The sequence below is a fragment of the Perna viridis genome, chromosome 8 (assembly GCF_037379345.1).
Source record: "Perna viridis isolate PV_CMFRI_1.1 ecotype Kerala chromosome 8, ASM3737934v1, whole genome shotgun sequence".
NCBI classification, from domain to species: domain Eukaryota; kingdom Metazoa; phylum Mollusca; class Bivalvia; order Mytilida; family Mytilidae; genus Perna; species Perna viridis.
The window spans coordinates 15630608-15646806 of NC_142452.1; the positions used below are offsets into that span (position 1 = coordinate 15630608).

Here is a 16199-nt window from a genome sequence, read left to right on the forward strand (position 1 = left end):
CAAGAATTATCACCTTTTTAATTTGTTTGCAATTAGCCATTTAGGTTGCACTTTTAATTGATTTTAGTGAAGACCATGTGCAAATGTGTTACAACATACCATTAGTGGACATAAATTTGCATATTAAAGGATCGATAAATATGGAATACTTGATCCGAGAATGTTTTACGAGTAAAGAATGTGACTTTCATTGTTTGTTTATATATTCAAATGGTTTAAAGTTAGCATAGATTTTATAAAACACAGTCGTATTCATTCTTAAAATTTATAGCGGCACGGATCAATTGTCTTTGTCAATCGTTTGTGATTTGAGTGACAGCTTTTGTTTTCCAAAGAAAGGACTGCAGTTACTCCTGGCCACAAATTACAAATGAAAGTAATCAAATAATTTTACATCCGAAACTCAGGTTGGGAAAACAATGGGTTTTGAAAGTTCGAAGGTTTAAAAAAGAAATGCCTATAGTAGACAATGAATACGAACTGCTGCAGTACGACTCACTGAAAAAAAATTGACTTTTAGTTCAAAAAAAAAAAGATTAATAAACAAAAAATTATTCAATGGTTAAATGCCATTTTAAAAAAAAAAAATACATAATATTGTATATGTGAATATGAAATAAAACTGTGTATAATTTGTGTACGTGTAGTACATAAGTTAACAGATACAATGAAATGCTGAAATTGGCCTAACCACTCAAGAGAGGTCACCTCCCTTATGTGGCGTTTTGGATTGCAGTATGGGTGGCCACATAATAGAGGGACAACTGGAGTGTCTAAGCATCCTGTCTACCCGTCTCCTAATTGTTTATTGGAAATTGATTGACAGGTGTGTATCAATGTTTGCGGATGCGCAGCCATCTGCGACTGTGATTTTACCTGTAACAGATAAGTTGGTTGCTTAATTAAATTGATAGTACATGTGCAGCATCATTGTGTATATGAAGGAATTGAATTACTTGATTTATGAAATTAAGAAAAAGATTTACAAATCCATCATTTTCCCACCAATCTCTCACTGATAACAAAAGCATGTAGTGCTGAAACTACGAATCATTCATTGTAGTTAGTAATTATTAATTTATCAATTGAATCCTTTTAACACAGATGTCAACAACCTATTGAACTCAATTTTTAAAAATGTGTATTCACAATTTTGTTTATTTATGAATATTTTTCATCACTCGGAAGTTCTCAGCTGCTTGCCAGTATGGAGGCGATTTGCCTACATTCCTGTGCTCCTCGGGTTGTTTTGCAGACTAAAAGTGAGTTGTTTCCCTTTTGGTATGAAATATGTGTTTCTGTATATGGGGGTATCAATCATTATTATTTAGTTGCTGTCTTAGTAAGAATCGTGCATAATCTGAAAAATGTGATACACCCCAAAACAGGCTACATATTTTTATTTTTGTAATTAATTTGTTTTATGGGTCTATATTATGAAATGTGTAATTATTCATTCAAATCTGCCTGCTCTTAGGGGGATAATCAACATTGAAAATCCAATAGATTCTATTGTATTTGAGTGTCATTTACAGAGTTATCTCCCTTAATTTTGAAATCTACAGTGCATTCTGTATAAGTTTTATCTCTTAAGAACATGTGTTACTATAGCAATTCAAACAAAATATCAAAAATGAAAAAATATGTAGGCTTTTCACCCATGAATCACATTTTGCATGATCCTTAGTTGGAGTGGTCCTTAAATATATAATAAAGGGAAGAACAACTGGGTTGATTAATGTTTGACTGATAGCATTTACATTATAGTATATAAATTTCAATATCGATTTTTTTTATCTATTCATATGCATGAAGAAAATGGTTACTTAACAAGAATTAAAAATAAGAAAAAGAAAGGATTTCTGAAAATAAAAATGCCAAATAACCAAGTTCCTGCATTCAATTAATCAGTTTCACAATTAAATTAATTGAATAAACAAGCATCGCTTTATTGGTGGGTTAATATAAATGATGTTTTTTATAAGATCAAGAAAGTTATAGTTGTTAATTTGGAGTGATTAAAAATTTTGTTTAACATTTAAATTTAAATAAACTAATTAAACTTCTTGAGATATTTATTGAAAAAAAAAACTAACATGAAAATTTTGAGAAATAACTACAAAAAATTTTTAAAGTAAAAAGTTTATTCTCGATCTGAGCATGTGAAAGATTGCCACAAACGTCTGCTGAAGTTTGATTAAATGACCGGCATGGGCTGTCAAATTTCTGGAACCTTGGTACTGATGGGGGTGTTAATCAGTGCTGATTGAATAAACATTATACAGGTGAGTGAACCCTAACTGATGTTGAAAATGTTGGTGAGTAAACCTATTTTGATAATAACAATATGGTGATAAGAATACCATAGTGGTGGTGTTATATGGTTTTTTAAAATTGTTCCGGTGTTGAGTATTTTTATACAGATGATGACAATGTTAGTTAACTTAGTAGTGTTATTATTGGTAATTTGTACAAAATATCTTTGATATGTATTTGCTGATAATGCTTTGATTGGCAAACTGACTTATTACATGAAAATAGGCATGCATCAATTATTTGTGTAAGAATCCCTTGTTGAAGGCCAATGACATTGCCTTTTACTGTGACATTGCAATCATTGTCAAATTTGTACTTGTAGCCATTACTGTAATAAATATATGTAAACAAATATATGTGGTATGTGTACAGCAATATTGCAAATCTCTTAAACGTTAGTCTTGAAATAATAGAAACCAATCAAAAGTAAATGTACTTTACTAAAACCACCAGCAGAATTTGCTACAGGTAATTTACTAAAACTACCAGTAGGATTTGCTACATGTACTTTACTAAAACTACCAGTAGGATTTTCTACATGTATTTTACTAAAACCACCAGTAGGATTTGCTGCATGTACTTTTCTTAAACCACCACCAGTAGGATTTGCTACATGTACTTTACTAAACTGACCAATAGGATTTGCTGCATGTACTTTACTAAACCCACCAGGAGGATTTGCTACATGTACTTCACGAAAACCACCACCAGGATTTGCTACATGTACTTTACTAAGCACACCAGTAGGATTTGCTGCATGTACTCTACTAAAACCACCACCAGGATTTGCTACATGTACTTTACTAAACACACCAGTAGGATTTGCTGCATGTACTTTACTAAAACCACCACCTGTAGGATTTGCTACATGTACTTTACTAAAACCACCAGTAGGATTTGCTGCATGTACTTTACTAAAACCACCAGTATGATTTGCTACATGTACACAGAACAATTAGCCTAGAAATTGCCTGCTATTTTGCTAGAAAAAAATATCCTTTTACCAATTATAAAGCTGATGTTGATAATATCTTGTGAACTAGTTACTATAAAGAACTATTATAAAATAAATCATAGCACATGGATAGTAACCAGATAACTGATAATATTTATCGTCCTTCTGACTTCGAGCCACAACAGAATTATTTCTTATATACTCACTACAAAGAAGTGACTCTTTACACAAGAGAAATGGCAATATTGTAAGTATGGTAACTCACCATTAAGGAGTTAAGAAATTCTTGACAAGAATTCACAAAAGATGTCAACAAATTAATCTTGTGATATGCAGACCATCCCCTGTAGCACGGCTTCATCACCTGAAGCAAGCAGTAAATTAAGACTGGACTGTATCACAAATCATGATCAGTGGTCATTTGGATATAAAATAGGTGGCATTTAATATTTTGGGTAATATTTTGAACAAATTTCATATAACGAACATTATTTTCTATTGTAAATATCAAATTACTGATAAAAGGAATAATAAATAACATTTTGGTTTAAATAGTGACTTCATCATGGTTAATATCAGAGCTCACCCTAGCAGGCTCACCCGATTTGAACCATCATTATCAAACAACAAAGTGCCTTTATTCTTATATAAATTGAAGATGATGTATAATTATATCAGTGTAATACACAGGGTAACTCATATGTTTTGGACATAAGAAATAACGCACCCCTTGTTACAGATGGCTCCCAAGCGAATATTTATGTTTGAACTTTTATGACATCAATGTTTGTGAAATCAACTGATTTGTATTTTTGGTGTGCACATGTTGACCTATTATTTACAAACATTGACACATGTTTCGAAGATACACTTTAATAACTGGTAATGACAAGTCTACAACAGATATCATTACAACGACATGCTGCATATCTTAGTAGGTCTTTATATGAATATGTTTGTGTATTTTATGTTTGAATGTCTTGTTTGATAGATGTCTGTGTTACTTGGTATAATTAAAGAACATGTATGCAAATAGTGAATGTTGTTATCCTATTTGCAGTAGGTGCATTACACATTTTGTACAATTCACACACACACACACACACCGTATTTCTGACTTTGTTCAATTTTGTGGTTTTTGCCAGGTTACCCATCCATGCAAAACAGCTGATTATAAAACATTGGTGACATTGATAATGAGTCAATAATCATGAGCTAACTCAGTTCGTGGGTACAACAGTGATGGAACATTTTTTTGTGATACTTTTGTTATGCTGAATTTTAAGAAATGTTCAACACAAGTTCATAATTGTTGAAACCACAGGTTATTTATTTTTATCAACAACTTTATCATTTTTCAATTCTTATTACTGCCTGATATTTTCCATCTCATGCTTGTGTTTATTGGCTGTAATGTCAAGAGTCTGCTGTAATGACTGTGATGTCAGCTTTGTTGACAAGGGTTATGATTTTCTAGCTTACTAAGCCTCCATGGAGACCATGGGAGAAAAATAATTCAATGAAAAAAAAAAGCTTATGGTTATCATAATTGATTACTATTTTACCTAAGACATCACGAATATTGACATTCCTCTACATAAACCAAAATTGTTTTACTCTGATTAACTGAGAAAAAAAATTATCAATAAGATTAGAGGGATTTTTTTAAGTAGTGCTTTGAATTTCTTTTTTTCTTGATTTTCAGGTGTATTAGATGGATCAGACAACTGTCAGTTTGTAGCCAAACTTGGTCAGGAAAACTCAGATGGTGACAAATTTGGTGATGTATGTGACAATTGTGTAAATGTTGCCAACAACCTACAGATAGACTCAGATGACAATAAAGTTGGTGACGACTGTTACACTGTTGGAGGGACAAAGAAAGATCAGTAAATATTAAAAACAAACTATTTAGTTTTGATATCAGATTGGATTTTATAGCTTAGTAAATGAAACAAAATAATGGAATTTATTTTATACATAGCAGCAATTTATCAAATATTCCCTGTGTAATGAATTTCAATAAATCACATGTGAAATAAATTTGATAATTTCTCTCTCCGACTTTCTCTGGCCATCTCTGATAAATATGTCACAACATGAATATCAGTGTTCTGATCACAAAATTTAAACTTATCTTGAAAAAAGTAATATACTTTTATTGAGAAAATCTATATTATAATATTGGATAATTAGTTTTTTTTAGCTCATCTGGCCAGAGGCCATGTGAGCTATTGCTATCACTTGGCGTCCATTGTCATTGTCGTCCGTCGTCGTTAACAATTATACAAATCTCTTCTCTAAAACTACCTCTCTGATTAGAACCAAACTTGGTATAAATGTTCCTTTGAGTATCCTGCATAAAACTGATGTGGGGATTTTTGATTCGTCGAAAAAAACATGGCCGCCATTACTAAAAATAGAACATAGGGGTCAGACAGTAGTTTTACATATATATCTCCAAAATTGTTAGGTTTAGCTAAATTCTGACGGGGTAAAAGTGTTCAGCATGATGATATCTATCTCTGGTCAAATTTTGGAAGGCCAGGTAAGCTATTGCCATCACTTGTGTCTGTCGTCGTCAACAATTTTTCAGAATTCTTCTCTTCTGACACCACTTGACCAATTGAAACCAAACTTGGTATAATGTTCCTTGGGGTATCCTGCATAGAACTCTTGTGGGGATTTTTGATCCGTCAAGAAACATGGCTGCCATTACTAAAAATAGAACATGGGGGTCAGACAGTAGTTTTTCGCATATATCTCCAAAACCGTTTAGCCAAATTTTCACATGGGGTCAAGTGTTCAACATGATGTGGTCTATCTGCAATCAAATTTTCATTTTGATATGTTAAGCCATGTTGGAGTTCATTGCCCATTTTTGACATTTTTTTTTGCTATTTTGAATGTTATTTCTTTCACAGATCTTCTCCTCTGACACCACTTGGTCAATTGGAACCAGACTTGGTATGAATGTTCCTTGGGGTATCATGCATAGAACTGATAAAACCCTTTGTCCCTGCTAATCCTTTAAGTCCTTCATCTCCGGGCAATCTTTTCTCACCTGGCATACATTTGCAAATGTCTTTGTATTGCCGATCTTCTTTTCTTATTTCTAGTTTATCTTCTGTTAATTTTTGTATTCTGTTTTCTATTTCATCATTCATTTTACTGACCTCTAAAGGAAGAAAAAAGAAAGGATTATTTTCATTAAAATTATGTTTTATTTCTGTTCTGTTGAATAAAGGTTTAAATGCTAGTAATATTAGTACCCTCGACAATTTTGATACAAGATTTTCTCTTAAACTCCATTGAAAATTTTGATTTAGCGTTGTTCTCGTCAAAACAATTTAACGCATCGACTAATATGTCACCCATTTTATATATTTCATATAAACCGTCAACGGTTAAGCAAATGAACAAATTTAGTATAATAATACATGATTTAAATAAGCAATCTAATCCACAAAACAAATAATCGTTTCATGATTTACAATCTTTTAGTTAATTAGTTCTGTTGTCCAGGGAGAGTTTATTTCAGAAGGCTGGTCACTTCTATTCAACCCTGGTATCTCTTTTCATCGCGCGTTACTTATCTGTATAAGTTAGATCTGAATATAGCAGCTGTTAAACATATGCACAGGAGTTCTGTTAATGTCATATCGAAACAATTAAACTTCAATCTTAACTGACCTGATATATTCACTACGAGTATGACAAAAACAGCTGACTGACCTGACATATTCACAAGGAGTATGACAAAAACAACTAACTGACCTGATATATTCACTACGAGTATGACAAAAACAACTGACTGGCCTGATACATTCACTACGAGTATGACAAAAACAACTGACTGGCCTGATACATTCACTACGAGTATGACAAAAACAACTGACTGACCTGATATATTCACTACGAGTATGACAAAAACAACTGACTGACCTGATACATTCACTACGAGTATGACAAAAACTGTTGTGAAAAAGTCATTGAATTCATTGGTCAGTAGGTTTACTTCAGTTGTCCTAATACCTTCTTTGACAGTCAGTTCATATGGTCTTACATGATTTGATGGATTTAGACTGTGAATACACTTCCATAGACATTTTGGATCTTTTGAATTTAGAACCATTTTATCATAGTATTGTTTCTTAGACTCCTCAATTATATGTAAAACTCAATTTCTCCAGAATCTATATTATGCCCACATGCCTAGAATATGATATTTATCTCTCACTTTTCTAGCATATATCACATCATTTTTATACCACTCGGGTTGTTTATCTCGTTTGACCCTCTTAGTTACTACAGGAGCATGTTTGTTGATGACATTGAATATGTCATACCTTAAGTTAATAGCCTTTGCTAAGTCACTTTCAAATTCAACTGAATGGAAAGGAACTCGAGATAAGTCATATAGAAATGCATTTTCATTGATTTTTTTAAAATTCCTATATGTTATGTGACTATGAGAATGTTTTTGATTTTCTTTTATTTTTCATTTTCTAGATATACAAATAGGATAATGATCACTTAAGCTGTATTTCATCACATGTGATTCTAAAGCCGTATCTTTGTAACATAAATATGATCAATTAAAGTTCTAGAACGTTCTGTAACCCTTGTTGGTGGTTTTCCATTTGGTTGGTAATTTATCAGGTAGTAGGAAGTCCATATTAAAATCACCAGTCAAAATAATGTCAGAATTGGATTTTGTGGCAGTAGACAATTCATTTTTGCAGTAATCAATCCATTGTATAAGAGATTGTGGAGGCCTATACAAAGCATAATAAAAATGGTTTTCTATGACTAGGATGTACTTCAAACCAAACTGTGTCGAGATTTGAAATTTCAGATTGTTGCTTCCTTTCAAATTTTTCAGAAAAATAAATAGCCCAACCACCACCTCCATGAGTGGTTCTATCTTTTCTTTTTAATATGTAACCTGGGATATCAATTTCATTATTAGGTACTGTATCTGTTAAAAATGTTTCGCAACAACGGTAAACATCTGGAGGATTATCAGAATTTAAAAAAAAATATAACGAATTTCATCAATCTTGTGACTACAGATCTTAATTGATTTATGACTAATAAACACATATGGGTTGAATCTCTTATCAGTTACTAGATCCCTGGCTGAGTTTCCATGGATGTGCTTACACAATTCATACATACAAGACAATGTGATAACCAGGTAAGTAAAGAACATGGATACACAATAAAAATCATTTTGGCCTCAGGGATACAAATATCATATGTCACAATCTCACAATATGATCTGCACAACTATCCTTTGTACAATTTTCAAAGTCATCAGGAATTAAATCATTTTTTACATTTTCAAATTTCTCAGATGTTTATAATGCATTGCAATCAACAGTTTTGGGGCTAGATTCTGAGATAGTTACATAACTTGAACCTATATGTGTCTTCCCATCAATACATAAACAGACGCTTTGTTCATCATAATTCATGAGACTAAGATTTTTGGAAGGTTTCTTTGTAGATTTCTCCTTAGTTTTGATAACTGGAGTTTCAGAAAAGTCATATAATTGGTACACGGTTTTCAATGCATTTAAAAAAAGTTGAAGTTCCTTTCCATGCAAAGTGTATACCGTCTTTAAGGAACATTTGATAATTAACTTGTCCATTCTCTTGCAAGAAGTAATCTGTCAGGGCAATAAATTCTAGGTTTAAATTTTCACATAGGTCGTAAATCATTCCATTTACATTAACATTAACCCCGTATCTTGGTGGGAGTCCTGTAATTTTTATCAATGTGTGGGGATTGCATACATCTCGTGAAACTAACAGCACGTTGTCAAACTTAATGGAGATTGTTTGTAAACTTTGACCATTTTGATTTCCTCCAATAAGCAACAACAGTCTTGTATGGAGTCCTTTTCCTGTATGACTTCAATAAGGTCATCAATTGTTGCTCCTCGGTTTGTACAACTATCTGTGTTTTGAAGTCCACGAGTTATAATTCCTTTTCGGAATGAACTACCAATAATGAGAGTTCATTCACCATTTTGATTTCTATGCAACTTTTCTTCAGATACCTCTGTGGGCTGTAATGTTTGTTCTTGCTTATTGGGAGTTACAGTTTCATGTATTTCTTTATATATTTGAGTTGCCATCGATTTCAGGGCAGCTTGGGGCATTTCTGTATGTCTGCTTTGTGTTTCCAGTTTAAAATCTGTTGGAACTGCTATTGAATTACATGAACTTGGTGGTTTGGTTATTTCAGTCAAGGCATTGCATTTTGATATTTTTTTTCAACTCTGCTAATTTCTTTTTTAACTGGAGGACAAGTTGTTTATGTTCTACTTTAGACTGGACCATCCGATCATAAGGTCCACTAATTGGTGATAGATTAGTCATCAGATGATGTGTTGATGTTGTAATAATTATATCATCATTATCAATTTGCTTCATGTCAGTTTCTGAGGAATCATATGTCATGTTGTGATTATGTGAATTATGTGAATTAATCTGGGGATTGGCTTCTGACACATCATAAATTTGTGAAACTCCCATCTGGTTTTCATCAAAGTGGTCAATAGTGGTTTCATCTGAACTCCGTTGATACTTTCTTTTTATTTCTGTAGATTCCGAATGTTCTGATTTATAAATTTTATGTAATTCCTCGCCATAAATTTTGAAACTAGATTACAACCAATAAAAACAAACTAGCACCCTACTGTCCCTAGTGTATTGGTTGAGTTAGAAACGAGCAAGACAACTTTTCCTTCTGACGATTGAAAGGAATAGACATATCCTTCTGGCGATTGAAAGGAATAGACATATCCATTTGTGTTTCTATCATCAAATAAACCTTATGGATAATTTCTGTATAAAATCTCTTCAAATTTACTTTGAATGTCATTCTTTCTGGAAGTACGGTGATTGATATTATATAACTCACATGATTTAAGAAAATCAATATCCTCTAAAAACACTACTTATCCCTGGGAATTGAACAATAAATGAAGAAATGTTCTTAAAATGGTTGATGTTACATCCATTTTGAACTGAATTGTTTAAAATTTCCAGAAAATCACCATTTTTCATTAATAAATTAAAGCTCACAGGAACACAGCCTATTAGTTCGGCCACATGATATACAATTATAAAAGGACCAACAAGGGTTACAGAAAATTCTAAAACTTTAATTGATCATATTTATGTTATATACGGGTGATGAAATACAGCTTAAGTGACTTTTTTCACAACGTGTTCAAAACTTTAGAGATGCCAGTCCTAATACCAAATTAAACCCACCTAAATTACTAAACTTAAAACGTTTTGTGCAGGAAAAAAAAGTAAATAAAAAATTTTGTATTTCACATTTAACAATCCCTTATTTGTTTTCGCTGTTAAATAAACTAGATGTAAGTAAGTCTTCAGGAACAGACAACATTGGTCTTAAATTGCTTAAACTAAGTGCACCTATTATTGCATCATCTGCAACATGTATGTTCAACACAATGATAGATACTGGTACTTTTCCCGATAATTTTAAAAATGCAAAAGTGACACCAATTTTCAAAGCAGGTAATCGTGCTCTTCCAACAAATTATAGACCGATATCGCTTTTACCAACTATCTCAAAACTTATTGAGCGCCATGTTCACTTCCCTCTTTATGATTATCTCTCTAAATTTGAGTTACTCCACACTGCTCAATCAGGTTTTAGACCTGGTTACTCATGCCAGACATCCTTGATCAATACAGTTGCTATTTTTTTTTAGGAAATGAATGAAGGAAATATTAATATTGCAATTCTCTTAGATTTGAAGCCCCGTGCAGGTCCGGGTATTAAAAGAATAGACCTGCAGCAGCGCTAAGCTTGTTGTAAAAGGCGACTAAATAGTGCTCAAAACCCTAGCCTGGGGCTAGGACGCTCTGCCCACAGAGCAACTGGGATGTGTGCCCCAGGTGGTGGAATGGGGTACTCCTGGCGTGTTACATGCTGGTGTTGTCAGGCTATAATACGGAAAACCTGACCGCAAACCATAGTGGTGCACCGTGTTGGGAAAGATGCTACGTTCCTCGCACGTTACAGAACCCTACTGTGGTATTCTCCCGGAGTAGGAACCATAGGGGTCCGCCACAGGAGGCTAAATTGCCCGACCCTACCCACCTCTCCCTATTTCCAGTGGCAATCAAAATTTGTCGACCCTATTGTCCTTGTGTCCCATCCCTTTTTTATTTCATGTTTTTTGTCATCAATTTCATGTTCATCGTCTGAATATAGCTGAAATATTGCTGCTCGGACGTTAAACCCCAACAAACAAACAAACAAACCTAGATTTGAAAGAAAAGCATTTGATGTTGTTGACCATTCTATACTTAGGCAAAGATTAGAATTATATGGCCTTGACAAAAAACAGTGTAAACGTTTTTGAATCTTATTTGGAAAATAGAACCCAGCAAGTTTAAATACGAAATGTTAAGTCAAAACAATACCCAGTGGAATCTGGTGTACCTCAAGGATCAATTCTTGGTCCTCTTTTGTATATTTCATACATAAATGACCTTCCACTTCACATTAAAAATTGTAATACTGATCTTTACGCAGATGACTCAACAATTCACTTATCTGGAAAAGATATAATCAAGATAAAACCTTAAATACAACAAGATCTAGTGGAAATAGAAAAATGGTGTGTAAACTGCGCTAAAACAAAATGCATGTTAATTGGAACTAGAGAGAAAAAAAGTGATGCTCCTTCATTTACAATAAACTCTAGTATAATTCATTTCTCCAATTGTGAGAAGTTACTAGGTGTTATGATAGATCCTCAATTATGCTGTAAGTTTAGATATGTCCAGTCGTATATATCTGCTATCTAAGATGAATAAATTTCTAAATCTTGATTCAAGGAAACTTTTTTATTCTGACTATATTTTACCTTTTATTGATTATTGTATAGTTATTTGGGGTAACTGTAGTCTGGAAAATCTGAGCCGCATTTTTAAACTGCAAAAAAAGGGCTGCATGACTAATCCTTGATACAGATTTCCTTGCACCATCTGCGCCTTGTTCAAACAACTAGAATGGTTGACAGTTAAAAATAGGATGATATATCACAAATGTGTTCTAATTTTTGAAAGTATAAGAAATGAAGCGCAATCTTATCTTTCTAATAAGATAAAGTATATATCTGATAACAACTCTTACTCATTACGAAACACAATCAAGAGTAACTTACCTATTCCTAAACCGAAAACTCAACTCTTTTAGTTACTCTGGTCCAACTCTGTTGACCAACCTACCAACAACAGTAAGAAATTAAAAAACTGCAATTTTTTTTAAAAACAGATTAAGATGCTATTTACTCAGCAAACAGAGTTGATGTTTTTGTTTTTGTGTGACTGTATGTTAGCGTGCATTTTAAACAATATGTATTATTGATTTTTTTGTTTACTGTTGAGGGCCTCAGGAAGATTAGTGTATTCACTATTTGTGTTTCCCTCTTGAAATAAAGTATTATTATTATTATTATTATTATTATTATTATTATTATTTGCTCACAATGCAAAAAAAAGATATTCGAAAATTATTCAAAGGAAAAGACCAAGCAAAGAAAACTAAAAAATATTGGAGCATGTATAAGGTCATATGAAATGAAAGATAACGAAGAGAAAACTTGCAATAAATATCAAAGCCAAAACCAGCGATCCGTTTCACAAAAATTCGTAAGAGTAAAATTAGTCGTAAGTTATGACGTCACAGTACTTTTATTTACTATGACGTCATAACTTACGGCTAATTTTACTCTTACAATTTTTTGGACCACAGATACATGGTATATGTGAAACGCCAGGGGTACCCTATTCCACCACTTGGGGCACACATCCCAGTTGCTGTGTGGGCAGAGCGCCTAGCCCCCGGCTAGGTTCCTGAGTACTATTTAGTCGCCTTCGACGACAAGCTTAGCGCTTCTGCAGGCCTATTCTTTTGACAGCCGGACCTGCACGGGTTGCAAGCTTAATAAAAAAATAGGTTTGGACTATTAAGCTTTCGGACTAAGGAAATACATGTACACCATTTGAACCACCGAGCTGATCCCAAATATGCCAAATGTAGTTTTTATACAATTGGTGTACGTAAACATGGCGATCCTTTCAAGAACTGAAATGATTCAATGTCTCATACTATTACACTCCTAATTATGTAGGTGTTAAAATCTGTCCTGATAAGTAAAGGAATCTTTCGGACACCTACATGGCCAGGAGAGATAATATGAATCGCTAGATAAATAAACGTCATAATTGTACATTTGTGTTAACGCTTTCAAAATGTGGAGCTATTCTATCCAATGGGCTCTTATTTCGCTGTTAACTGTACCTCTCGTATCACCAAAGGCACTTGACTTGTTTAAATCAGGCCATGTTGACGATGATGTTCCCGGTCAGGAGTTGGATTTGGCATTTATCATGGACTGTACGGGTAGTATGGGTTCGTATATAGAAACGGCAAGGCGCCATATCAAGGAAATTGTTGACGAAATCGTTTCTTCCTCAAATAGTGACGTTCGTGTGGCTTTAGTTGAGTATCGAGATCACCCGCCCCAAGACAGCAGTTTTGTGACGAAGACATATAATTTTACGGACTCTGTATTTCTGGTAAAACTATGGTTAAATGCTGCGAGGGCATCAGGTGGAGGTGATGGCCCAGAAGCAGTGGGAGAAGGATTATACCAAGCAACGAAATTGTCATGGCGACCCAAAGCGACTAAAGTCGCAGTGCTTATTTCTGACGCTCCTCCACATGGTCTTGTACCATCGGAGGACTCATCTTTTAAAAATGGAGATCCTAACGGCCATGATCCGATGCATATTGTTCGCAATATGGCTCAAATGGGAATTACAATGTACGTTATTGGCTGTGAACCGGCGATTGTTCCGTATAAAGACTTCTTCATGGCCCTAGAATATCTAACAGGTGGGCAATACGTCCCGTTGTCAAAACCGGAACTTTTAGTCGATGTTGTTACCGGTGGAGCGAAAGAAGAACTTTCTATCCAAAAATTTGAGGAACTTGTTAAGGCTGCTATCGAAAAGGCTAACGCAACAGGTAAAGAAATTGATAAGGACAAAATTGCCCAAACTGTGTATAACCAACTTGTGAATTCTGGAGCAACCTCGGCCCATTTACTTCTTAACAATGCAACATTAGAACAAGCCACAGACAATGCAAAGGAAATAGCTAAATCTTCGTCTATGAGCGAAGCACGCCTACATTTCCACAAAGGAACACTTCCAGCTTATCACTTTGCCGGAACATTTGCTCCATTAGCAACATATAGTCCTTTATTGTCATTCCCTCCTGGTTCAACAACCGCTTATCCAGGTATGACTTTTCTTCCCGGTCTAATGCCAACCTTGTCTCCATATAAACCGTTTCCAAGTGCTTTACCCTCAACGCCTGCTTATTATTTAACACCAGCGCCTGGATATACCTACCCACCTGGTGCAGTTCCAACCGCGTATCCAGGTATGACTTATGCACCAAGGCCTTCGCCTGCATCAACATCCACGGACAAGATAAGTGTAGGACATTCAGGTGTTAGTTTAGACCAAGTTGACAGACTTGTTATGAAAGTCCTTGGATAAGTGTACGTGGTAACATTCTGGGATAAAACTTTAATTTCACATGCAATAAAGTAATCTTTATATACATTGCAACCACAAGAATTTATACTTGATCTCACAGTATTTATCTATTTATTTGATAGATCATATATACTTGTCAAAAATAGGAATTCAAGCTGCTTCGTTGCCTTCTTAATTCACCGAGACGAGACTTGTTGGTTGTCAACTAATTTCAAAGCTTCTGGGTGTAAAACGAGAAGACTATTGATTTGGGCACTTCTCTGTTGATTGGTCATTGTTGATCTTTAAAATTTGTCAACCATTTTTTTTTCAGAAACACTGAATACATTTAATGTTAAGCGAACTCGTGCAATATCAGTATTAACTGTAACAATGGACATCTTCCAATTATTCCCATCCTATCCGCAAATCGGTTATTGACGGGTCATTCTGCGACCGCAAAAGAATTGTGCTCGTAAAATGGTTTGGCGCTGTTGTCGTCTTCATTGTTGATCGTGTCGTCATTGTCCGGAGACACTAGGTTTTCGTGCAATAACTGAGTAATAGTTTGTTGATCTCTATAAAATTTTATACAAATATTCCAAACCAAATAAAAAGAAAGTTTGTTTTGACTTTGGGTGTTATACATGTAGCCCCAACCGTCTTACAATTATTGGCCAAAAAGTAACCAAAACAAAAAACAAAGAAACTACATGTATATGTATATATATGCAGTAAAAGCATACGAATGTTTACGATATTGTTAAACAATTTTCTATACTAGAATGGTCCGTCTTAGGTTGATTTTGGAGGTTAAGACCTGAACTTTTCTGAAATCAGGGGTCAAATGGTTTGGGGCATACATTTTCTTGGTGTTCAAATGACTTGACTATTAATGAATGTATCTTTATGAAATTGTGTTACAAGGTGCCATACCGTCAGAGGAAGACTGGGATTGAAATTAGGGGTTAAGACTTGAACCTTGTAAGAATTAGGGGCCATGAAGGGCATGAAACAAGCATTTTCCTCGTGTCCGAACTATAACTTGAGTAAACGATCTAGCATATACCTTACAATAAATTGCCACACCACAAAAAGAAGGCTTGGATTGATTTTAGGTGTTATGACTTGAGCTAAATAATAATAGGCGACCACATAGGGACCTGAAATACATATTTCCTCTGATTTCTTATGTTTTTTCTATGATGCACACAGCTTTGTCTAAATGTAATAAAAATTAACAAACCAATACGAGTAATTTGCACTGACACGATGGAGCAATTTACTGTCGTGGAACTCGGCCTGTTATCCTTGTGTC

At 34.1% G+C, this 16199-nt stretch overlaps 2 protein-coding genes and 1 long non-coding RNA gene across 7 annotated transcripts in view; 2 read left to right on the forward strand and 1 right to left on the reverse strand.

The window, feature by feature from the left end:
- Positions 1–5328, forward strand: part of LOC148609493 (uncharacterized) — a 9712-nt gene extending 4384 nt beyond the window's left edge. For all 5 annotated transcript variants that reach the window (XM_088596264.1, XM_088596268.1, XM_088596266.1 and 2 more), the window contains one exon: positions 4977–5328. In XM_088596264.1, the coding sequence (XP_088452390.1) occupies positions 4977–5164 (188 nt within the window). In that variant the 3' untranslated portion in view covers positions 5165–5328. The remainder of the gene's footprint in view (positions 1–4976) is intronic.
- LOC148609494 (uncharacterized) overlaps positions 5295–16199 on the reverse strand; it is a 35094-nt gene continuing 24189 nt past the window's right edge. The window contains exons 2-4 of the long non-coding RNA XR_015924800.1: positions 12496–12555; positions 11769–11882; positions 5295–6449 (exon numbers count right to left, since the gene is read on the reverse strand). This is a non-coding gene — a long non-coding RNA (uncharacterized LOC148609494). The remainder of the gene's footprint in view (positions 6450–11768; positions 11883–12495; positions 12556–16199) is intronic.
- On the forward strand, positions 13502–14974 carry LOC148609495 (uncharacterized). The gene has a single exon (XM_088541130.1). It carries the CDS (start codon positions 13586–13588, stop codon positions 14900–14902), a length of 1317 nt encoding a protein of 438 aa, XP_088397256.1. The 5' UTR covers positions 13502–13585; the 3' UTR covers positions 14903–14974.